General features: G+C 42.4%; 1 protein-coding gene across 2 annotated transcripts in view; it reads right to left on the bottom strand.

Moving 5' to 3' along the window:
- Positions 1-532: 532 nt before the first annotated feature.
- The window catches only part of KCNH3 (potassium voltage-gated channel subfamily H member 3), a 146,360-nt gene continuing 121,338 nt past the window's right edge, over positions 533-25,554 (bottom strand). For both annotated transcript variants that reach the window (XM_077297496.1, XM_077297495.1), the window contains exons 12-16: positions 21,618-21,835; positions 12,640-12,887; positions 11,584-11,669; positions 1,332-1,393; positions 533-1,215 (exon numbers count right to left, since the gene is read on the bottom strand). In XM_077297496.1, coding sequence (XP_077153611.1) covers positions 751-1,215; positions 1,332-1,393; positions 11,584-11,669; positions 12,640-12,887; positions 21,618-21,835 — 1,079 coding nt within the window. In that variant the 3' untranslated portion in view covers positions 533-750. The remainder of the gene's footprint in view (positions 1,216-1,331; positions 1,394-11,583; positions 11,670-12,639; positions 12,888-21,617; positions 21,836-25,554) is intronic.

Here is a 25,554-nt window from a genome sequence, read left to right as displayed (position 1 = left end):
TTATTGCTGCAAATATATACATGGTGTGTGGTTTCCTTACTCCCTTTATTAGATAGAGTATGGGAGTGGTCAATTTGATGTAGTTAATTATTTTAATAAGTTAATAAGCAATCTTCTGTTTCGGTTAGGGGTAAAAGATTAACTCCTTATGTGCTGCCTACGGACTCCAGAAAATGAAAATTTAAGGTGAGCAAATCTTAGACTATTTTAGTTTGCCATGAGTCTGAAGTTCCAGTGTGTTAATGGATTGTGTAATTGATTGGTTTAGCTTTACAATAATACAGGGTATATCTTCTATGTTACCTTGCAGGGGTTGGTGCTGGCACTTTCTCCCTGAGTATGTACGTATATAGCTGTGGATGTATGTCGCATACAGTGCAACATTGCAGAGTGGACATTTACATGAATGGGTTAAAGCTGTAATACCAGACCTCAACTATGAGTGATGAAGAAAGGAATTTTTTTAATTTTATAACACCCCTTAAATAGAAGATCTAGAAAACCTTTTTAAATTAAAAAAATCCAATGGAAGTGGTTTATAAAGCTTTTTTTGTTTTCTACAAAGTTATGCTTGGGAAAAGTATTGGCTTAAGTATAAATGACTAAGGTGCCGCGTTACGCCAAGTCCAACCCTTTGTTCTTCGCCTCTTGTTAATCAGAACATTGAACTGTTCCGTATACAGTCTTCTCTTCCAAAACATGACCTATTGCACAACCTTGTATCTTTACTAATACGCTTCCGGCTCATCCTCACACTCCTGTTCCTTCTTCCCTGGACCAGCTTTCCGACTCTGTGTTGCTTCCTCTTTGTGGAAGGATAAAGTGCATTTCTACAGAATGTGTGTCTGTAGCAGGGTACGGCTCCCCCATTGCACCTGGCTGGATAAGGTCTCTTTGTTCAAATCCTGTGCAATGCAACCACATAGGGGTAGGGGGAGCCCAAAGCCAAGATAAGTGTCCTTCTGAGCAAGCTGGGGAAGGACTGTGTATATAACAGACCTGAGATGGTTTTTCTACTCGAACAGGATGAAAAAGTGAAGGACATGTACTTGTTGCATCTACCGGTGAATGGACCCCTCCCCCATAGTGTGAATGGAAGTCTCCTCCATGGTGGCAGGATGATGGACTGCATGGCATTAAGGAAACGTGAACTGCATGACGGAGGGTCTGGAGGCCTTCTCTCAGCTCCTGTACTTGGCACGAGAGATCAGATACCTGGGAGAAAAGAACAATATATGATGGCCTTTTTTCAGTGAAAAAAAAAATTGCTGCCAGCTTCCATTGCTATAGAAATATCTAATACAATTGTAGTCCGAGCACCAGTCACTTACCGCCTGACTGAGACGATCCATACTTTCAGTGGATCGTGGTTCTGATGTCAACAATAAATGATCTGTTAATAGAATGAAGATGAGAAATCGTCTTGTTATATTCTCAGGAGGGATATAACAAATAATTGAAAAGGCGTTGGGTCTTTTTTAAATGTTACATATACTCCAATGCAGTGATTTCAAGCTTCTGGCTCTCTGGGTATTTTGATACTACAACTCCCAATATTTACAGTGGTTGTAGAATTCCCATACCCTTAGGTAATGAAGTTTTCAGAATCTGAAACCTCACTGTGGACACCTTTATACTAAGACGTTCAGAATTGTTTTAAACATCTCATTGTTTCTCTTTTACGTCGACTCCTGGGTTCAGATCCTACCAAGAACAACATCTGCAAGAAGTTTGTATGTTCTCCCTGTGTTTGTGTGGGTTTTCTCTCGACTCTCCAGTTTCTTCCCACATTTCAACGACATACTGATTGGGAATTTAGGTTGTGAGCCCCAATGGGGACAGTGCCGATAATGTAAAGTGGAATTAATAGCAATATATGTGAGATAAATAAATATTTGTTTCACGCCGAGCATCCTGCGCCCTCATATTTTATCCTAGCAGCAGAAATATGGTTCTGGATTACAACAGTAAAACATTTAGGAGACATCGGGCTTTTATCGAATTGTCTTAGCTAAAAACAAGGCCACATCCTATTCGTTGTCACCTTCTGTATTTATCCTCATAAATGAATTGGTAATATTGGATTTGTGCTGAAGTCTGTATCCTCTATGTTTAAAGTTTGTGAATAAAGAAAACTCTTTTTACGGATTCTGTGAAGCTGGACATTCTCTTCTTTTTTGGACTTTATACGCTTGGACACAGCGGGTCCGTGCTCCCGAAGATAGGTTTATGCATCACGGGTGAGCTGGTTTATATTCCTTCTGTCTAAATATTGGATATACCAACTTCAGTCTGAGTTGTGTTTCTTAAGTTCTGTATTCACTTTTAAGTTTCATTAAATATGTTTTAAATTATAACACAAACCAACCATATTCCAGAAATATGCATACATTTTAATATATCCCCTTCCATTTCTCTCCCCGTCTCCCTCCCTCACCCAATTGTCTGCCTCTTGAGTCAATGATTATCCAGATTTATTGAATTCCTAGTGTATATGTCATCATGTACCGTATTTCATTTATATATGATCTTTTCAAGTAGACATTGTGATTCTTGGTTTGTGAGCTCCAAAATGATCAGTTCTTTCCATTCTTCTGCTTTCCTTAGTATCCTTTGTGTGTTGCTTGTCCTCACGTTTAAAAACACGAGAGATCTGATACTTTTATAACTTCTGGGCAGTAGGGCAGCTTGGCTGTAGCCAGTTTTATATTCTAGTTTTGCTTTGCGGTCATCAAAACTATCATAATTCCCCTCATCTGCTTATCAATATACACTCCTCAACATTGAAATTGTAACAACAAAAAGTACAAGCCATAAGGTCATGCAAATTGAGGACGTATCCAGTGTCACTAAGAGCCGCAAATGACTAAATGTTTAAGCATCTAGCTCCAAACTGTGGCTTGTTGGAGACGTAAAAAAGCAATATTGAAAGCAAAAAAATGTTTAGTCATATGAAACGTCAAAAATCAGCTCAAGTCTTGTGGGATGATTGTGTGAAACCCCCTGTTCATCGACGTGCTAGTTATCACTTAGTTTATCACTTTGGCTGATAGCTACAGTTGTGCTCAAAAGTTTACATACCCCAGCAGAATTTTTGCTTTTTTGGCCTGGCCTTTTTTTAGAGAATGTCAATGATAACACCAAAACTTTTTCTCCTCTCATGTTTAGTGGTTGGTTGAAGCCATTTATTGTCAAACTACTGTGTTTTCTCTTTTTAAATCATAATAACAACCCAAAACATCCAAATGACCCTGATCAAAAGTTCACATACCCCATTTCTTAATACCATGTATTGCCTCCTCTAAAGTCAATGACAGCTTGAAGTCTTTTGTGGTAGTTGTGGATGAGGTTCTTTATTTTCTCAGATGGTAAAGCTGCCCACTGTTCTTGACAAAAAACCTCGAGTTCCTGTAACTTCATGGGCTGTCTAGCATGAAATGCGCGTTTGAGATCTTCCCAGAGTGGCACAATAATATTGAGGGCAGGAGACTGAAATGGCTACTCTAGAACCTTCACTTTGCTCTGCTGTAGCCAGTGACGGGTCGAATTGGCCTTGTGTTTTGGATCGTTGTCATGTTGGATCGTCCAAGTACGTCCCATGCACAGCTTCCGGACTGATGAGTGCAAATTTGCCTCCAGTATGATAACATGCTGCATTAATCTATCCTTCAACTTTGACCAAGTTTCCTGTGTCTTTGACGCTCATGCAACCCCAAAACATCCGCAATCCACCTCTGGGCTTTACAGTAGGAATGGTGTTCCTTTCATCATAGGCCTAGTTGACCTCTCTCCAAATGTAACATTGGTCTCATCACTCCAAATTACCTTGTTCCAGAAGTTTTGAGGCTTGTCTCTGTAATGTTTTGCCTAATGTAGGCGAGATACTTTGTGGCATTTGCGCAGTAATGGCTTTCTTCTGGCAGCCCAATTTTTCTTCAAGTGCCTCTTTATTGTACATCTTCGATGTGAATACTTTTCTGCCCAATGATGACAGAAGTATTCTAGGAGTGATACCTTTATTGGCTAACCAGAAAATAATGTTTGCAAGCTTTTTTATTTTTATTTTCTGGTTAGCAAATAAAGGTATCACTCTTAGAATACTTCTGTCATCATTGGGCAGAAAAGTATTCACATCGATTTTTCTGGCTAACACGGTACCACAATACAATTTGTTAATTGTACATCATTATTGTACATCTTGAAACAACCACACTGCTAGTTTTCAGAGAGTCCTGTATTTCAGCTGATGATGTTTGTGGGTTTTTCTTTGCATCCCTAACAATTTTCCTAGCTGTTGTGGACGACATTTTTGTTGGTCTACCTGACCGTGGTTTTGTTTTTACAGAGCCGCTGATTTTCCATTTGTTAATCACAGTCTGAATGCTGCTGACTGGCATTATCAATTCCTTGGATATATTTTTGTATCCCTATCCTGTTTTATACAGTTCATCTACCTTTTCCCATAGATTCGTTGACAATTCTTTTGCTTTCCCCATGACTCACAATCCAGAAATGTCAGTGGCTGGATGAAAGATGCAAGAGTCTGTCTGGATCCCAGAAACTCATTCAGCTTTTATGCACACACTGATTACAAGCAAACAGGTGAGGATGTTACCTTTAGTAACCATTCAAACCCATTTGTGTCAACTTCTGTGCCTGTTATCAGGCCACAATCACCAGGGCATGTGAACTTTTGATCAGGGTCATTTGGATGTTTTGGGTTGTCATTAAGATTTAAAAATAGAAAACACAGTAGTTTCACAATAAATGGCTTCACCCAACCACTAACCATGAGTGGAGAAAAAGTTTTGGTGTTATCATTCATATTATAAAAAAGGCCAAGAAAGAAAAAATTCTGCCTGGTTATGTAAACTTTTGAGCACAACTGTACATGCATACCACAGGATGTCAGCACTGTTCAACGTTGTATGTCCCAGTGGTTTGCAGAAAAATGATAACCTGGAATGACAAAAAGAGGTGCACACAGGCGAATCACTGCATGGACAGATCATCATGTTATGAATCTAAAAGAATGGCATGTAGTGATCAATTCTGTACAGAAAGTAAAACTGAACATCCTGTACCAAGCCTAAATGTAGGGCTACGAGGAAGACGTCCAGCTACATGTTTTCTACTGCCCTCACACAACTGTTCTTAAAGACTCATGGTGCAGAGCAAGATGGCAATTGAGGCTGGAATGTCGGTGTATTTTCAGCAATGAGTCCTGTCATGAATCCCCAATGGCTAGGGATAGCACAGGACAAGCAAAGTATAACAAAATATCGGACGAGCTCTAGGGTGATGGAACCTGGGCTGACCGCTGCCCTACGCCTGACAAACGCAACTAGAGATAGCCAGGGAGCGTGCCTACGTTGGTTCTAGACGCCACGCACCAGCCTAAGAGCTAACTAGTACTGCAGAGAAAACAAGACCTCACTTGCCTCCAGAGGAATTAACCCCAAAGGTATAGTTGCCCCCCACATGTATTGACGGTGAAATGAGAGGAAGGCACACACATAGAGATGATGTATATAGCTTTAGCAAATAGAGGCCCGCTAAAAACTAGAAAGCAGAATGATACAAAAGGGGACTGAGCGGTCAGCAAAAAACCCTAATCAAAAAAACCATCCTGAGATTACAAGAACCCATGTGCCAACTCATGGCACATGGGGAGAACCTCAGTCCACTAGAGCAACCAGCTAGCATAGAGACATTCTAAGCAAGCTGGACCAAAAACCAAACAACTGAAAATCAGCACTTAGCTTATCCTGAAAGATCTGGGAGCAGGTAGGCAGGAACCAAACAGGGCACATCTGAACACATTGATAGCCGGCAAGGGAAATGACAGAAAGGCCAGGTAAAATAGGAAACACCCAGCCTCTGATGGACAGGTGGAAACCAAAGGCCGCAACCCACCAAAGTCACCCAGTACCAGCAGTAACCACCAGAGGGAGCCCACCAACAGAATCCACAACAGTACCCCCCCCTTGAGGAGGGGTCACCGAACCCTCACGAGAACCCCCAGGGCGATCAGGGTGAGCTCTATGGAAGGCGCGGACCAAATCAGTCGCGTGAACATCGGAGGCGACCACCCAGGAATTATCCTCCTGACCATAACCCTTCCACTTAACCAAATACTGGAGTTTGCGTCTGGAAACACGAGAATCCAAGATCTTTTCAACAACATACTCCAATTCTCCCTCCACCAGCACCGGAGCAGGAGGCTCGACCGAAGGAACAACGGGCACCTCATACCTCCGCAACAACGACCGATGGAACACATTATGAATAGCAAACGATGCTGGGAGATCCAAACGAAAAGATACAGGGTTAAGAATCTCCGAGATCCTATAAGGACCGATGAACCGAGGCTTGAACTTAGGAGAAGAGACCTTCATAGGGACAAAACGAGAAGACAACCACACCAAGTCCCCAACAAGAAGTCGGGGACCCACGCGGCGACGGCGATTAGCAAACTGCTGAGTCTTCTCCTGAGATAACTTCAAATTGTCCACCACCTGATTCCAAATCTGATGTAGCCTGTCCACCACCACGTCTACTCCAGGACAATCCGAAGATTCCCCCTGACCAGAGGAAAAACGAGGATGAAACCCCGAATTACAAAAAAAAGGAGAGACCAACGTGGCAGAACTAGCCCGATTATTAAGAGCAAATTCGGCCAGTGGCAAAAAAGCAACCCAGTCATCCTGATCAGCAGAAACAAAACACCTCAAATAAGTTTCCAAGGTCTGATTAGTTTGCTCCGTCTGGCCATTCGTCTGAGGATGGAATGCAGACGAGAAAGACAAATCAATGCCCATCTTGGCACAAAACGTCCGCCAAAATCTAGACACAAACTGGGATCCCCTGTCAGAAACGATATTCTCCGGAATCCCATGCAAACGAACCACGTTCTGAAAAAACAAAGGAACCAACTCAGAGGAGGAGTGTAACTTAGGCAAGGGCACCAAATGAACCATCTTAGAAAAGCGGTCACACACAACCCAGATAACGGACATTTTCTGTGAAACCGGGAGATCAGAAATAAAATCCATGGAAATGTGCGTCCAAGGCCTCTTCGGGACGGGCAAAGATAACAACAACCCACTAGCCCGTGAACAGCAAGGCTTAGCTCGAGCACACACTTCACAAGACTGCACAAAGGTACGCACATCCCTAGACAAGGAAGGCCACCAAAAAGACCTGGCCACCAAATCTCTTGTACCAAATATTCCAGGATGACCAGCCAACACAGAAGAATGGACCTCGGAGATGACTCTACTGGTCCAATCATCCGGAACAAACAGTCTTTCCGGTGGACATCGATCCGGTTTATCCACCTGAAACTCCTGCAATGCGCGTCGCAAGTCTGGGGATACGGCGGACAATATTACCCCATCCCTAAGGATACCAGCAGGCCCAGTGTCTCCAGGAGAATCAGGCACAAAACTCCTGGAAAGAGCATCTGCCTTCACATTCTTTGAACCTGGCAGGTATGAAACCACGAAATTGAAACGAGAAAAAAATAATGACCAACGAGCCTGTCTAGGATTCAAACGCCTGGCAGACTCAAGGTAAATGAGATTCTTGTGATCAGTCAAGACCACCACGCGATGTTTAGCACCCTCAAGCCAATGACGCCACTCCTCAAATGCCCACTTCATGGCCAAAAGCTCCCGATTACCCACATCATAATTGCGCTCGGCGGGCGAGAATTTTCTAGAGAAGAAAGCACATGGCTTCGTCACCGAGCCATTAGAACTTCTCTGTGACAAAACCGCCCCCGCTCCAATCTCGGAAGCATCAACCTCCACCTGAAAAGGAAGTGACACATCTGGTTGACACAACACAGGAGCAGAAGAAAACCGGCGCTTAAGTTCCCGAAAGGCCTCCACGGCCGCAGGAGACCAATCAGCAACATCAGCACCCTTTTTAGTCAAATCAGTCAAAGGTTTAACAATACTGGAAAAATTAGCAATGAACCGACGATAAAAATTAGCAAACCCCAAGAACTTCTGAAGGCTCTTAACAGATGTAGGTTGTGTCCAGTCACAAATAGCCTGAACCTTAACGGGATCCATCTCAATAGTAGAAGGAGAAAAAATGTACCCCAAAAAAGAAATCTTCTGGACTCCGAAGAGACACTTTGAGCCCTTCACAAACAGATAATTGGCCCGCAAAACCTGAAACACCTTCCTGACCTGTAGAACATGAGACTCCCAGTCATCAGAAAACACCAAAATATCATCCAAATACACAGTCATAAACTTATCCAGATATTCACGGAAAATATTGTGCATAAAGGACTGAAAAACTGACGGAGCATTGGAGAGTCCAAAAGGCATTACCAAATACTCAAAATGGCCCTCAGGCGTATTAAATGCGGTTTTCCACTCATCACCCTGTTTTATCCGCACCAGATTATACGCACCACGAAGATCTATTTTAGTGAACCACCTAGCCCCCTTAATGCGAGCAAACAAATCAGTAAATAATGGCAATGGATACTGGTATTTGACTGTAATCTTATTCAGAAGGCGATAATCTATACAAGGCCTCAGGGAACCATCTTTTTTTGCCACGAAAAAAAAACCTGCTCCCAGAGGGGACGAAGATGGACGAATATGTCCCTTTTCCAAGGACTCCTTAATATAATTCCGCATAGCAGTATGCTCTGGCAGTGACAGATTAAATAAACGACCCTTAGGGAACTTACTGCCAGGAATCAATTCTATAGCACAGTCACACTCTCTATGAGGAGGGAGCGAATTGAGCTTAGGCTCCTCAAAAACATCCTTATAATCTGACAAAAACGCAGGGATCTCCGAAGGAGTCGATGAAGCGATTGAAATCGGAGGTGCATCATCATGAACCCCCTGACATCCCCAGCTTAGCACAGACATTGTTTTCCAGTCCAGGACAGGATTATGAGTTTGTAACCATGGCAGACCAAGCACTAGTACATCATGTAAATTATACAGTACAAGGAAGCGAATCACCTCCTGATGAACGGGAGTCATGCGCATGGTCACTTGTGTCCAATACTGCGGTTTATTCATAGCCAATGGTGTAGAATCAATTCCCTTCAGAGGAATAGGAACTTCCAGAGGCTCTAGACTAAAACCGCAGCGTTTAGCAAATGACCAATCCATAAGACTCAGGGCAGCGCCTGAATCCACATAGGCATCGACGGAAATGGAAGACAGTGAAAAAATCAGAGTCACAGACAAAATGAACTTAGACTGCAGAGTATCAATGGCAAAAGATTTATCAACCCTTTTTGTGCGTTTAGAGCATGCTGATATAACATGAGCTGAATCACCACAATAAAAACACAAACCATTTTTCCGCCTATAATTTTGCCGTTCACTTCTGGACTGAATTCTATCACATTGCATAGTCTCAGGTGCCTGTTCAGAAGACACCGCCAACTGGTGCACGGGTTTGCGCTCCCGTAAACGCCGATCAATCTGAATGGCCATAGCCATAGACTCATTCAGACCTGTAGGCGCAGGGAACCCCACCATAATATCCTTAATGGCCTCAGAAAGACCATTTCTGAAGTTTGCAGCCAGGGCGCACTCATTCCACTGAGTAAGCACCGACCATTTCCGAAATTTCTGACAATATATTTCCGCTTCATCATGCCCCTGAGAGAGGGCTAATAAAGCCTTTTCAGCCTGAATCTCTAGGTTAGGTTCCTCATAGAGCAATCCCAATGCCAGAAAAAACGCATCCACACTGAGCAACGCAGGATCCCCTGGTGCCAATGCAAATGCCCAATTCTGAGGGTCGCCCCGTAGGAACGATATAACAATCTTGACCTGTTGAGCAGGGTCTCCAGAGGAGCGAGATTTCAAAGAGAGAAACAATTTACAATTGTTCCTGAAATTCAGGAAGGTAGATCTATCTCCAGAAAAAAACTCTGGAATAGGAATTCTAGGTTCAGACATGGGAGTGTGAACAACGAAATCCTGTATGTTTTGAACCTTTGCCGCGAGATTACTCAGGCTGGAAGCCAAACTCTGGACATCCATGATAAACAGCTCAGATCAGAGCCATTCAAGGGTTAAGAGGAGGTAAGAAGCAGCTAGACAGCAATTAAGGGCTAGGCAGCAAAACTCTGAAGGAAAAAAAAAAAAAAAAATTTTCCTTGAACACTTCTTTTCCTCCTGCTTCAGCCCAAACAATTAACACTTTGTGGGCCGGCTATACTGTCATGAATCCCCAATGGCTAGGGATAGCACAGGACAAGCAAAGTATAACAAAATATCGGACGAGCTCTAGGGTGATGGAACCTGGGCTGACCGCTGCCCTACGCCTGACAAACGCAACTAGAGATAGCCAGGGAGCGTGCCTACGTTGGTTCTAGACGCCACGCACCAGCCTAAGAGCTATCTAGTACTGCAGAGAAAACAAGACCTCACTTGCCTCCAGAGGAATTAACCCCAAAGGTATAGTTGCCCCCCACATGTATTGACGGTGAAATGAGAGGAAGGCACACACATAGAGATGATGTATATAGCTTTAGCAAATAGAGGCCCGCTAAAAACTAGAAAGCAGAATGATACAAAAGGGGACTGAGCGGTCAGCAAAAAACCCTAATCAAAAAAACCATCCTGAGATTACAAGAACCCATGTGCCAACTCATGGCACATGGGGAGAACCTCAGTCCACTAGAGCAACCAGCTAGCATAGAGACATTCTAAGCAAGCTGGACCAAAAACCAAACAACTGAAAATCAGCACTTAGCTTATCCTGAAAGATCTGGGAGCAGGTAGGCAGGAACCAAACAGAGCACATCTGAACACATTGATAGCCGGCAAGGGAAATGACAGAAAGGCCAGGTAAAATAGGAAACACCCAGCCTCTGATGGACAGGTGGAAACCAAAGGCCGCAACCCACCAAAGTCACCCAGTACCAGCAGTAACCACCAGAGGGAGCCCACCAACAGAATCCACAACAGAGTCCTACTCTTCTCTTGGACGTAACTGCAAAAGGAGCTGCCAGCAGCGGATCTTGATGATTTGCATGCCCAAAGGCACTCAGTATGACAACCATTGATAATCTCAATGATAGCATGGAAAGCATGTATGCACACGTGTTTTTGCACGTGAGGCTAATACTTGATATTGAATTAATTAAAATTTTTCAAAATTGTTCTTTTTTTATTGTTTGTAGAACATGAAAATGTCTGTCATGCTTGCGATTTTCATAATTCCACAACTTTTTCTTGGAATTGCAATTTCACTGTTGAGGAGTGTAAAAGTCTCTACTGTCTACATGAAAAAATATTAGGCGTGGGCCTATGAACCTTTTTGTTAGAATAGTATCCTTCCTCTCAAAACGTAACTATCCCCTCACAGCTTCAGAGACTATGTATCTTTGCTCATTCCACTTATAGGACTGACTCTTCTATATATTTTTCTAGATGGGAACCTCAAAGGACTGAAAAATGTTATTTTCCATTGCATTTCTTTCCAGAATTTGGATGTTAGTAGCTTTTTCTATTAGTTTTAGCTCTCTTGGCGTTCTTCCCAGTATATATCCTGGTTAATTTCTTATTTCCACGTTTGTCTTACCTGAAGTGTTTTGAAGGCTGCTACAGGTTGAAAATGTGAATTTCTGCTGAACCAACCCAGTAGTCCCTTCTTTCCCATCCACAATCCTGTAAAAACAAAAAATCAACAGTAATCATGTGATTTTTAATCATTTTACCTTTTATACAAAATTAACTTTTGTAAGCTTTGTGTATAGGACGGGTGTATGAGATCCCATCAGTCAAACATTTGTCATCTACAGTATCCTGTGGATAAGTGGTAAATATCTCTAGTCAGAAAACAACTTTAATATAGTATATAGTCATTTGTAGTTTTGAGCAGAGGTTGCCTTTAACATTGTGGTTGGACTAAGGGTCTGATTTATCAAGCCTTGCATTGTTCACACCGGTCTGGACATGTGCTGGATGCCTCTTCATGAATCAGGAGCACCGAGTGAGTGGCGTACATCTCACCATAAATCGTACAACAGTCTCTGCCTGAGTAAGACTTGTGGTGCAGCCAATAACCTGCCCCCCTATACTTTCCCAGCTCCACTCACTTTGTTAGAGGTGGGTAAAAATGGGGTGAGAATGCCAAATATTGCATAATTTTAGGGCACTTGCACCAAAACTCTAAACCTAATCAAAGATTTCACATCAGAATACTGGCATAAACGTTTTGATGAATCGGGTCAATTTTATTTTTTCATTAACTTGCAGTACGATCCAGGACTTAGAGCTAGAATAACCAAAAATAAAAAGGTGAAAATGTTTCTACCCGGCTTGCCTACTCTTTGCACCTTTGTACCATATAGCACATCTCCATGTTATCAGGAGCGGCAGCTCTTACATGATGACGCGATGTAAAGTTTGATTTGAATGTGAACGGGGCCAGTGACATCTCATTTACAGACACCAGCAGGGACATGTCCACCATTGGCAAGTCTTCTGCATCTTATTCTAAGAAGAATATATGCAATATTTCGTCCCCATCAGAGATTTTTTAGAAATTTCAAACAAATAAAACCCACAATATTAATACATAACTCTGGATGTTGAACCTTCCCAGATAGAAGTAAATCATTTTCTGACCTCTTACCTTGGGCTTAGATCTGGCGGCCGGGTACAGGGGATAAGTGGTATTTGCAGTTCAGTAGCACAACTCTTTCGAGGGGTGTGAATGGGAGTCACATCCTGAGACCTATTTTCAGTGCTGTAGTTCGATGAGCGAGATGGGGAGAATCGAAGTCGGGGAGATGACTTTGGGGTAAGCAGAGGAACGTTTACATTCAATGACACATCTTCTGCTGGATCCTTAATAGGATACTGCTGCATATGGATTTCACTCTAGAACATAGAGGATCATTGAGCAATTAAAGCAAAAGAACATCTCTAGAATCCGCCCTTTTCTCACCATGGAGACAACAAAAACCCTCACTGTCGCCCTAAACCACTCCCGCCTGGACTACTGCAATGCTCTATTACTTGCCCTCCCCCTTACTCGACTTTCCCCTCTCCAGTGTATCCTTAATGCAGCAGCCAGGGTCGCCCATCTGGCTAATCGTTACTCGGACGTGTCCGCTCTTCGCCAGTCGTTACACTGGCTGCCCATTCATTACAGGATACAATTCAAAGCACTTGTTCTCACCCACAAAGCTCTCCACAGTGCGGCACCCCCTTACATCTCCTCCCTCATTTCTGTCTATCGGCCTAGCCGACCGCTGCACTCTGCTAATGACTTTCGACTAACCTCTGCACTAATCCGTACCTCCCACTCCGGACTCTAAGACTTCTCCCGTGCTGCGCCAATCCTCTGGAATGCTCTACCCCAAGATATTAGGACCATCCACAACTTGTATAGTTTTAGGGACTCGCTCAAAACACATTTGTTCAAAACGGCCTATCACGTTCCCTAATCAAAGTCATTTTATGTTTTTGTGTGTGTAGCCCATTCACTATCTCCATCTACCCCCCACCCCCTGAAGATGGCTGGACCATCATTGTAAATACATCATTGTAAATACACACCTGTGCTTTGTATCTCCCCACCTCATTGTAGATTGTAAGCTCTCACGAGCAGGGTCCTCTTATTTTGCTTTATTATTGTATTGTTAACGTTGTTACTTATGACTGTTGTGTTTGAAACTGTTAAACTGTAAAGCGCTGCGGAATATGTTGGCGCTATATAAATAAAGATTATTATTATTATTAATTACTACATGGGACATCACAGAAAAGAGCAGAGGTTTAAATGACTAAGGCTGGAGTCACACTAGCGATTTTAAAATCGGTCTGATTTTGATGCAGGAGAGTCGGACGAGTGTAATGCGAGTGTCATGCGTTTTTATGCGAGTACAATCCGATTTTTCACACCTAGCATCAGATTTACATCAGAATGCAGTGTGATTTTAACGTGAGCTTTTACATAGAGAAATTCTTTGTCATTTACACATTGTTTTCAAACAAAATATTCTTCAAAACACACACACAGCTCTGGCAAAAATTAAGAGACCACTGCAAAAAGTTCAGTTTGTCTGGTTTTTCTCTTTATAGGTATATTTTTGTGTAAAATGTAAATTGTTCTTTTATTCTACAAACTTCTGACAACATGTCTCTGAATTTCCAAGCAATCATTTTTGTATTTTTTTCTGAAAAAGCAAAAGAGTCAAAATTAAAAAAACAAAACAAAACTGTGCTTTCAGGCATCAAATAATGCAAAGAAAACAAGTTCATAATCATTTAGAAACAACAATACTAATGTTTTAAATCAGGAAGAGTTCAGAAATCAACATTTTGAGGAATAACCATGATTTTTAATCACAGCTTTCATGCGTCTTGGCATGCTTTCCACCAGTCTTTCACACTGCTTCTGGCGCAAAAATGTAAGCAGTTCTTCTTTGTTTTATGGCTTGTGAGTATCCATCATCTTCTTGATTGCATTCCAGAGGTTTTCAATGAGGTTCAAGCCTGGAGATTGGGCTGCCCATGACAGGGTTTTGATGCGGTGGTCTCTTAATTTTTACCAGAGCTGTGTATAATATACTGTGTATACATATAGATATATATATATTTTAGATCAATAGATTAAAAGCCGGCAAATGATCTGCGGCGCACAGTATAATCACACTGACAAGTTAGAATAGATAGAATAGAAATATACACATAGAATAGATGTACATTATATATATATATATATATATATATATATATATATATATATATATATATATATATATATATATATATATATATATATATATATACACACACACAGGTCCTTCTCAAAAAATTAGCATATAGTGTTAAATTTCATTATTTACCATAATGTAATGATTACAATTAAACTTTCATATATTATAGATTCATTATCCACCAACTGAAATTTGCCAGGTCTTTTATTGTTTTAATACTGATGATTTTGGCCTACAACTCCTGATAACCCAAAAAACCTGTCTCAATAAATTAGCATATTTCACCCGGCCAATCAAATAAAAGTGTTTTTTAATAACAAACAAAAAAACCATCAAATAATAATGTTCAGTTATGCACTCAATACTTGGTCGGGAATCCTTTTGCAGAAATGACTGCTTCAATGCGGCGTGGCATGGAGGCAATCAGCCTGTGACACTGCTGAGATGTTATGGAGGCCCAGGATGCTTCAATAGCGGCCTTAAGCTCATCCAGAGTGTTGGGTCTTGCGTCTCTCAACATTCTCTTCACAATATCCCACAGATTCTCTATGGGGTTCAGGTCAGGAGAGTTGGCAGGCCAATTGAGCACAGTAATACCATGGTCAGTAAACCATTTACCAGTGGTTTTGGCACTGTGAGCAGGTGCCAGGTCGTGCTGAAAAATGAAATCTTCATCTCCATAAAGCATTTCAGCCGATGGAAGCATGAAGTGCTCCAAAATCTCCTGATAGCTAGCTGCATTGACCCTGCCCTTGATGAAACACAGTGGACCAACACCAGCAGCTGACATGGCACCCCACACCATCACTGACTGTGGGTACTTGACACTGGACTTCAGGCATTTTGGCATTTCCTTCTCCCCAGTCTTCCTCCAGACTCTGGCACCTTGATTTCCGAATGACATGCAAAATTTGCTTTCATCAGAAAAAAGTACTTGGGACCACTTAGCAACAGTCCAGTGCTGCTTCTCTGTAGCCCAGGTCAGGCGCTTCTGCCGCTGTTTATGGTTCAAAAGTGGCTTTACCTGGGGAATGCGGCACCTGTAGCCCATTTCCTGCACACGCCTGTGCACGGTGGCTCTGGATGTTTCCACACCAGACTCAGTCCACTTCTTCCTCAGGGTCCGGTCACCTCTTCTCGTTGTACAGCGTTTTCTGCCACATTGTTTCCTTCCAACAGACTTACCATTGAGGTGCCTTGATACAGCACTCTGGGAACAGCCTATTTGTTGAGAAATTTCTTTCTGGGTCTTACCCTCTTGCTTGAGGGTGTCAATGATGGCCTTCTTGACATCTGTCAGGTCGCTAGTCTTACCCATGATGGGGGTTTTGAGTAATGAACCAGGCAGGGAGTTTTTAAAAGCCTCAGGTATCTTTTGCATGTGTTTAGAGTTAATTAGTTGATTCAGAAGATTAGGGTAATAGGTCGTTTAGAGAACCTTTTCTTGATATGCTAATTTATTGAGACAGGTTTTTTGGGTTATCAGGAGTTGTAGGCCAAAATCATCAGTATTAAAACAATAAAAGACCTGACAAATTTCAGTTGGTGGATAATGAATCTATAATATAGGAAAGTTTAATTGTAATCATTACATTATGGTAAATAATGAAATTTAACACTATATGCTAATTTTTTGAGAAGGACCTGTATATATATTCAGTACAGACCAAAAGTTTGGACACACCTTCTCATTTAAACATTTTTCTGTATTTTCATGACTAAGAAAATTGTACATTCACACTGAAGGCATTAAAACTGTGAATGAACACATGTGGAATTATATTCTTAACAAAAAAGTGTGAAACAACTGAAATTATGTCTTATATTCTAGGTTCTTCAAAGTAGCCACCTTTTGCTTTGTTGACTGCTTTGCACCCTCTTGGCATTCTCTTGATGAGCTTCAAGAGGTAGTCACTGGGAATGGTTTTTACTTCACAGGTGTGCCCTGTAGGTTTAATAAGTGGGATTTCTTGTCTTATTAATGGGGTTGGGACCGTCAGTTGTGTTGTGCAGAAGTCTGGTGGATACACAGCTGATAGTCCTACTGAATAGACTGTTAGAATTTGTAGTATGCCAAGAAAAAAGCAGCTAAGTAAAGAAAAACGAGTGGCTATCATTACTTTAACAAAAGAAGGTCAGTCAGTCCGAAAAATTGGGAAAACTTTGAAAGTGTCCCCAAGTGCAGTGGCAAAAACCATCAAGCACTACAAAGAAACTGGCTCACATGAGGACCGCTCCAGGAAAGGAAGACCAAGAGTCACCTCTGCTTCTGAGGATAAGTTTATCCGAGTGACCAGCCTCAGAAATCGCAGGTTAACAGCAGCTCAGATTAGAGACCAGGTCAATGCCACACAGAGTTCTAGCAGCAGACACATCTCTACAACAACTGTTAAAAGGAGACTTTGTGCAGCAGGTCTTCATGGTAAAATAGCTGCTAGGAAACCACTGCTAAGGACAGGCAACAAGCAGAAGAGACTTGTTTGGGCTAAAGAACATAAGAAACAGACATTAGACCAGTGGAAATCTGTGCTTTGGTCTGATGAGTTCAAATTTGAGATCTTTGGTTCTAACCACTGTGTCTTTGTGCGAGGTGAACGGATGGACTCTACATGCCTGGTTCCCACCGTGAAGCATGGAGGAGGAAGTGCGATGGTGTGGGGGTGCTTTGCTGGTGACACTGTTGGGGATTTATTCAAAATTGAAGGTATACTGAACCAGCATGGCTACCACAGCATCTTGCACCGGCATGCTATTCCATCCGGTTTGCGTTTAGTTGGACCATCATTTATTTTTCAACAGGACAATGACCCCAAACACACCTCCAGGCTATGTAACGGCTATTTGACCAAGAAGGAGAGTGATGGGGTGCTACGCCAGATGACCTGGCCTCCACAGTCACCAGACCTGAACCCAATCGAGATGGTTTGTGGTGAGCTGGACCGCAGAGTGAAGGCAAAAGGGCCAACAAGTGCTAAGCATCTCTGGGAACTCCTTCAAGATTGTTGGAAGAACATTCCTGGTGACTACCTCTTGAAGCTTATCAAGAGAATGCAAAGAGTGTGCAAAGAAGTCATCAAAGCAAAAGGTGGCTACTTTGAAGAACCTAGAATATAAGACATAATTTCAGTTGTTTCACGCTTTTTTGTTACGTATATAATTTCACGTGTCAATTCATAGTTTTGATGCCTTCAGAGTGAATGTACAATTTTCATAGTCATGAAAATAAAGAAAAATCCTTAAATGAGAAGGTGTGTCCAAACTTTTGGTCTAAACTGTATATATATATCAGTGAAACACACAAAATACATACATACATATATACATTTATATTGCACAGAAAGATAGAAGAAAGGCCGGTAATTCATTTGTCGGCTTCTGTACTGAACTGGCATTTTCGTACGCTCCAGAGTTCAGTGCAGGTCAGGCTGTGAGGCAGTGCAGCTTCAGTGATGGCACCGCTAGTCATTGAAGCTGCACTGGCAGCATCTCCTCATTCACCCGTGGTTTTCAACCAGTCAGTCGCATCTTTGCACCGTCCTGGTTAAAATCTGTATATACCCCAGATAGGGATTACAGCGTAGGACAGAACAACGGACAGGTATGAGTATATTGTTGCTTTATTATTTTATGTTTATTATAGGAGAAAGAGGACATCGCAGAAATTAGGAGTACAATAAAGATGGGAAACTGTTTTGTTTGATTTCATTAAAATACTTTATTCTGGCTGTGTCTTAACTACTATTGGATTAGTAATGGATAGGTGTCTAATTGATACCTCTCCATTACTAAGCCATGGGCTTGATGTCACCTTACAATACAAAGGTGACATCAACCCCACAACTATTACCCAACTTGCCATCGCTACAGGGCAAGTGGGAAGAGAGAGGCTAAGTGCCGGAATTGGCACATCTTAGAGATTCCTCATTTCTGGGGAGGCTGGGGGCAGATGTTTTTAGCCAGGGGGCCCAGTAACCACGGTCCCTTCCTAGGCTATTAATAACTGCCCCCAGTCCCTGGCTTTACCTTTTCTGGTTTAAAAAATTGGGTAGGAGCCCACTCCATTTTTCCCCTCAAAAAGAATCTTTTATTAATTACATGCATGTCCCCTAATTTGCACACACACACTACTAATTGTATTGGTCACCGACATCTATATATCTACCTATTCTGCATCTATTTAGTGTAAGTAATCCATGCCTTATATCCTGCCGGCTCCTGCAGTGATTTTACAGAAGTCGACAAATGAATTACCAGCTAATCTTCTATCTCTCTATGAAATATAAAGATATATATATGTCACTGACATATATATATATATATATATATATATATATATATATATATTACACTGCTCAAAAAAATAAAGGGAACACTAATATCCCACATCCTAGATGTCACTGAATGAAATATTCCAGTTGTAAATCTTTATTCATTACATAGTGGAATGAGTTGAGAACAATGAAACCTAAAAATGATCAACGTAAATCACAACTAATATCCCACGGAGGTCTGGAGTTGGAATGATGCTCAAAATCAAAGTGGAAAATGAAGTTACAGGCTGATCCAACTTCAGTGGAAATGCCTCAAGACAAGGAAATGATGCTCAGTAGTGTGTGTGCCTGTATAATCTCCCTACAACGCCTCGGCATGCTGCTGATGAGGTGGCGGATGGTCTCCTGAGGGATCTCCTCCCAGACCTGGACTAAAGCATCCGCCAACTCCTGGACAGTCTGTGGTGCAACGTGACATTGGTGGATGGTGTGAGACATGATGCCCAGATGTGTTCAATCAGATTCAGGTCTGGGGAATGGGCGGGCCAGTCCATAGCTTCAATGCCTTCATCTTGCAGGAACTGCTGACACACTCCAGCCACATGAGGTCTGGCATTGTCCTGCATTAGGAGGAACCCAGGGCCAACTGCACCAGCATATGGTCTCACAAGGGGTCTGAGGATCTCATCTCAGTACCTAATGGCAGTCAGGTTACCTCTGGCAAGCACATGGAGGGCTGTGCGGCCCTCCAAAGAAATGCCACCCCACACCATTACTGATCCACTGCCAAACCAGTCATGAAGAAGGATGTTGCAGGCAGCAAAATGCTCTCCACAGTGTCTCCAGACTCTGTCACATCTGTCACATGTGCTCAGTGTGAACCTGCTTTCATCTGTGAAGAGCACAGGGCGCCAGTGGTGAATTTGCCAATCCTGGTGTCCTATGGCAAATGCCAAGCATCCTTCATGGTGTTGGGCTTTGAGCACACCTCCATCTGTGGACATTGGGCACTCAGACCATCCTAATGGAGTCGGTTTCTAACCGTTTGTGCAGACACATGCACATTTGTGGCCTGCTGGAGGTCATTTATCAGGGCTCTGGCAGTGCTCCTCCTGTTCCTCCTTGCACAAAAGCTGAGGTAGCGGTCCTGATGCTGGGTTGTTGCTCTCCTACAGCCCCCTCCACATCTCCTGGTGTAATTGCCTGTCTCCTGGAAGCGCCTCCAGCCTCTGGACACTACGCTGACAGACACAGCAAACCTTCTTGCCACAGCTTGCATTGATGTGCCATCCTGGATGAGCTGCACTACCTGAGCCACTTGTGTGGGTTGTAGAGTCCTTCTCATGCTACGAGTGTGAAAGCACAACCAACATTCAAAAGTGACCAAAACATCAGTCAGAAAGCATTGGTACTGAGATGTGGTCTGTGGTCCCCACCTGCAGAACCACTCCTTATAGGGGGTGTCTTGATAATTGCCAATAATTTCCATCTGTTGTCTATTCCATTTGCACAACAGCATCTGAAATTGATCGTCAAACAGTGTTGCTTCCTAAGTGGACAGTTTGATTTCACAGAAGTTTGATTTACTTGTGAGTTATACTCTGTTGTTTAATTGTTCCCTTTATATTTTTGAGCAGTGTATATACATACATACATATATATATATATATATATATATATATATATACACATTCTATGTGCATATATCTACTTGCATATGAATTGCCGGCTTTTCAAAGGACACCGGTGCGTAAAAATCGGACAGCACTCGCATGGTGTGAGTGCTGTGCCATTTTTTTTTTCTCGCACCCATGGACTTCTGTTGTGGGATGCAATCCGATTTCTGATTACAATTGCAGCATGCTGCAATTTATTTCCAGCCCAATCGTGATCCGATGCGAGCTGGAAAAACAAACGCAGATGAACACACAATCATAGATTAACATTGGTCCGAATTCAGTCCGATTTTTTATCGGACTGAATTTGTTCGATTTCATCGCAAGTGGGCATGAGCCCTAAAACAGGTTATACCAACTCTTTTCTCACAAAATTATATATCAATCTATTCAGCTTCTCCTGGTCTAGACCATGGTGACTGCATTTTCCTGGTGACACATTCCCTTTAATGTAGCCTCTTGTCAATGAGGTATGTTCATATGCTTTCTTATGCTATCCCAACCCAATTGACAAGAGGAATGCTAACGCCAGTCTTGATGAAGGAAGCGCTAGAGGGAAATGTGCCAAATTAATTAAGAAGCATTCTTCTCATTATGAATTTGGCGCATCTTTTAGCTTTGGGGAGTAAATTGTGATAAATTAGTTGTTCGCACTTACCAACGTGATGTCTTGTTGAGCTCTACTTACTTTTCAAAAAGTTGATGTAGCCGGCAGAAACTGACCAAAAACGACAAAAGTCGCTAAATTTGTGCAACATGTCAATCAGCCATGTCTGGGTAGCTGACAGATCTGCTTTTTTTAAAGTCTTTAAAATGTAAGCATTTCGCAATATTAAGAACATTTTAGGAATATTTGAGAATTTCTTGTACCGTAACATGAGATCCACTTTAATAGATATCAGTGCCATTTTGTCTGTATTGCTGGCTGGTGGTCCTTACCTCCGGCTCACATCTGCTGCTTCCCAAGTTGTAACTGAGCTGCTGTGTGATCTGACTTGTGAATTTATAGGAATATTCTGGATATAGTGATAGCGTGTCACGAAGTCCCTTCAGACTGATCCCCTGAAGGTCACAATATGTCAATCCTTTGACATCCGCGTTTGCTTTAATTACAGAGTCCTCAAAAGAAACCTCACATCCAATCAAGTCTCCTTTGCCTACAATCAAAGATACATTCAATAACCATTATTGTTAAAATGTCACATGTACCTTTCAATATACGATTAATATGCGATTAATGTCTTCGTTTTCCACTCCTTACATCTTGGCAGTATTGTGTATACACTATGGTATTTACTGCAGCACAATTCAGCCTTCATATCGTCGAGTAAACACATGAGGATATAGGCAGTATAAATTGAAATGCTGCGAATTTCAAATCTGTAGTGCGGGTAAATTTTCGGATTTTTATCTGAAGCATCTGAATTGGATTTCAGCAAATAATGCAATAAGCAGGTTTTCAGCACGAAATTCGATATCAGAAAATCTGCCGTGCATTCACTCTATGGGAAGTTGTCCTTAGTATACCAGTATAATCCACTGCTAATGAGGCATGAGCTTAAAGCGTTCGTCCAAGACTCAGTTTTGACTCAGTTTTTAGGCTTATAGTAAAAAAAAAATGTCTGCTAGTTGTTAACTACCTGCTGTTCTACTCAGCACAGTCAGATTTCCGGGGACCGCAGTGCTCGGGCGGGCGGTCCCATCTTGCTGGCCGTCAGCCCTTTAATTCCTCTTTACACAGCGTTCACTACAGGTCTGAAGTTTGATGGTGGCTGGTAACAACAATATTAAAATTTGAGAGTCCTCAGTGGTTGATACCTTTTAATGCCTAACTGAAAAGGTGGTAACAAATAGCAAGCTTTCAAGACAACTCAGGTCTCTTCTTCAGACATAGAATGGCACAAAATCTGAATAGTCACATATTTATACACAACAGACCCCTGAAATAATGCATTAGATAAAACAATATGCAAATTGCCTCTTCAGAGAAAAAGAGGACTTGAACTCTATAGCGCCACCTGTTGGAAGTAGCGATCCTACACGTCACAATCAACCCTTTAACGAGTTGTGCAATATGACTTAGGATAAAAGCCAAATCAGTATCTCAATTCGCAGACACGGTGTTTCGGGCTGTTGGCCCTCATCAGTGCGAAGCATGAGAACTAATTTGGCTAGATGAGAGGCTCTGGACTGGGGTCTAAGGGGTAACGTTTCTCATTGTGGAGAGTGACATACCAGCTCTGGCTTGTCAAGGTAAGGAGGCTTGTTCGCCGTACAATGCTCCTCTGGGAAATATAATATGCAAATTGCCTCTTCAGAGAAAAAGAGGACTTAAACTTTATAGATAAAACAAGTGATGTGAAGCAAAACTATCAGTGTGAGACAGGGAGAAAACTGTTGTGTCAATAAATATTGGAGGAGTTCATAGATAAGAGTCTAGTCCAGGGTTGTGATGCAACAGTCTCAAGGGCACATTCCTTAATTGATGTACAAAGACATAAAACCATGCAACACATTCATTCCTGCTCTGAATGTGTCAAAGGTCATCATAAGTTTGTACTCCCTTACTCTTCTGTCTCTTTGGGATGTGAAGTTGCCTTTCAATACCAGCAATTTCATGTTTTATTGTCCGAGGACTATATGTTACCATCTACTCAGTTAGCCATTGAAAGGTATCAACCACTCAGACTCAACTCTGAAATTTTAATATTTTTCTACCTACCGACTAACACGGTACAAAGATATATTTTTCCTGGTAACATCAACAATGCCAAACATCTCCTTACCATCGTTAAGGACATACTGGGAGTTGCAGTTTAATGCAATACAAGTGTATATGTTGGGGACTAACCTGGCATTGCAGGTGATCACTGTACTAACCTTGATAATGTATTCATGTACTGACATTGGTTCTGGTGCTGTATTTCTGTGCTGATGATTGTTTTTGTGATGTAGTCATATACTAACCGTGGTGACATATTTATGTACTGATGGTGGTTTTCATGATGTAGTTGGGTACTGACAGGGTTCTTGTGATGTATTTGTTGATAATGGTTCTTTTAATGTAGTCGTGTGCGAACCTGTGTTTCTGGTAATTTATCAATGTAGATGTTGTAATCTTTAATTTATTAGACATGATACTTCATCATTATAGGTTCAGTGTGCTGGAATGATAATACAGCTAGTGATGAGCGAGTGTACTCGTTGCTCGGGTTTTCCCGAGCATGCTCGGGTGACCTCCGAGTATTTATGACTGCTCGGAGATTTAGTTTTCATCACGGCAGCTGAATGATTTACAGCTACTACCCAGCCTGAGTACATGTGGGGGTTGCCTGGTTGTTAGGGAATCCCCACATGTAATCAAGCAGGCTAGTAGCTGTAAATCATTCAGCTGCTGCCATGAAAACTAAATCTCCAAGCAGTCATAAATACTCGGAGGTCACCCGAGCAACGAGAACACTCGCTCATCACTAAATACAGCCATTTGAATAAGGCCATATTTGTCAGCCGAACAAGTGTTTGACTAATGCCCACATACATTATAGACAGCTGTCTGATCATTCGGCTGGTAGCTATCTCGCCCAACTCTCCCATATACAGGACCACTCACTTTGCTGAGCGGTCCTGTGTAGTTATGAGCGAGTGTACTCGTTGCTAGGGTTTTCCCGAGCATGCTCGGGTGGTCTCCGAGTATTTGTAACTGCTCGGAGATTTAGTTTTTGTTGACACAGCTGCATGATTTATGGCTGCTAGCCAGGCTGAGTACATGTGGGGGTTGCCTGTTTGCTAGGGAATCCCTACATGTATTCAAGCTGTCTATCAGCTGTAATTCATGCAGCTGAGGCAACGAAAACTAAATCTCTGAGCAGTTACAAATACTCGGAGACCACCCGAGCGTGCTCGGGGAAACCCGAGCAACGAGCATACTCGCTCATCACTAGTCCTGTGTTCTCTATAAGTGAGCTGCTGCCAGATATTTCTGGAGGCTTATCATTTAGAAAACAGAAGGTTCTTCAGTCCTTGATCACACATGCCGGTTCATGATTTCCCCCGACATCATCAGTCAAGGAGTCCCATCAGGGCCGGACTGGGACTAAAATTCAGCCCTGGCATTTGAAGGTACACAGGCCCACTTGTCACATGGTGACTGTATAATATCTTTGTGCACCTGTAGGTTACAAGACATGTGGTGAGTGTAACACGACTATATAACATACAGTCACAGAAGGCCCAGTATTACAGCTCAGAATTATTTATTGCTCTAAGGCTACTTTCACACTAGCGTCGTGCACTGCACATCGCTATGCGTCGTTTTGTAGAAAAAATGCATCCTGCAAAAGTGCTTGCAGGATATGTTTTTTCTCCATAGACTTGCATTAGCGATGGAGTGCGACGCATTGCCACACGTCGCAACCATCGTGCGACGGTTGCGTCGTGTTGCGTTGGTCCGTCGCCACCAAAAAACGTTGCATGTAACGTTTTTTGGTGCATCGAGACCGTCTTTTCCGACCGCGCATGCGCGGCCGGAACTCCGTCCCCGCCTCCCCGCACATCACAATGGCACAGCAAGTGTGTTGAAAAACAGCATCCGCTGCCCCCGTTGTGCGGCGCTTTCACTGCTTGCGTCGGTAGGTCGCAACGACGCAATTCGTCGTGCGTCATACGACGCTAGTGTGAAAGTAGCCTAAGGCTGGGGTCATACACTTGGCATATCTTGGACTGCACTGGTATGATATCCGAGTGCAGTGCGTTGTGTCACTCGCACCCATTGACTTGTATGGGGGTGCGAGTGAGCCAAATCTCGCTGCCAATTACAGCATGCTGCCTTGTTCTCTCATGCCAATTCAGCATGAGAAAATAATCGCTGAACTGCTCT

Source organism: Ranitomeya variabilis, chromosome 3, assembly GCF_051348905.1.
Source record: "Ranitomeya variabilis isolate aRanVar5 chromosome 3, aRanVar5.hap1, whole genome shotgun sequence".
Taxonomy (NCBI): Eukaryota; Metazoa; Chordata; class Amphibia; order Anura; family Dendrobatidae; genus Ranitomeya; species Ranitomeya variabilis.
Note: the sequence above shows the minus strand (reverse complement) of the source record. Positions and strands in the feature narration are given on the sequence as shown.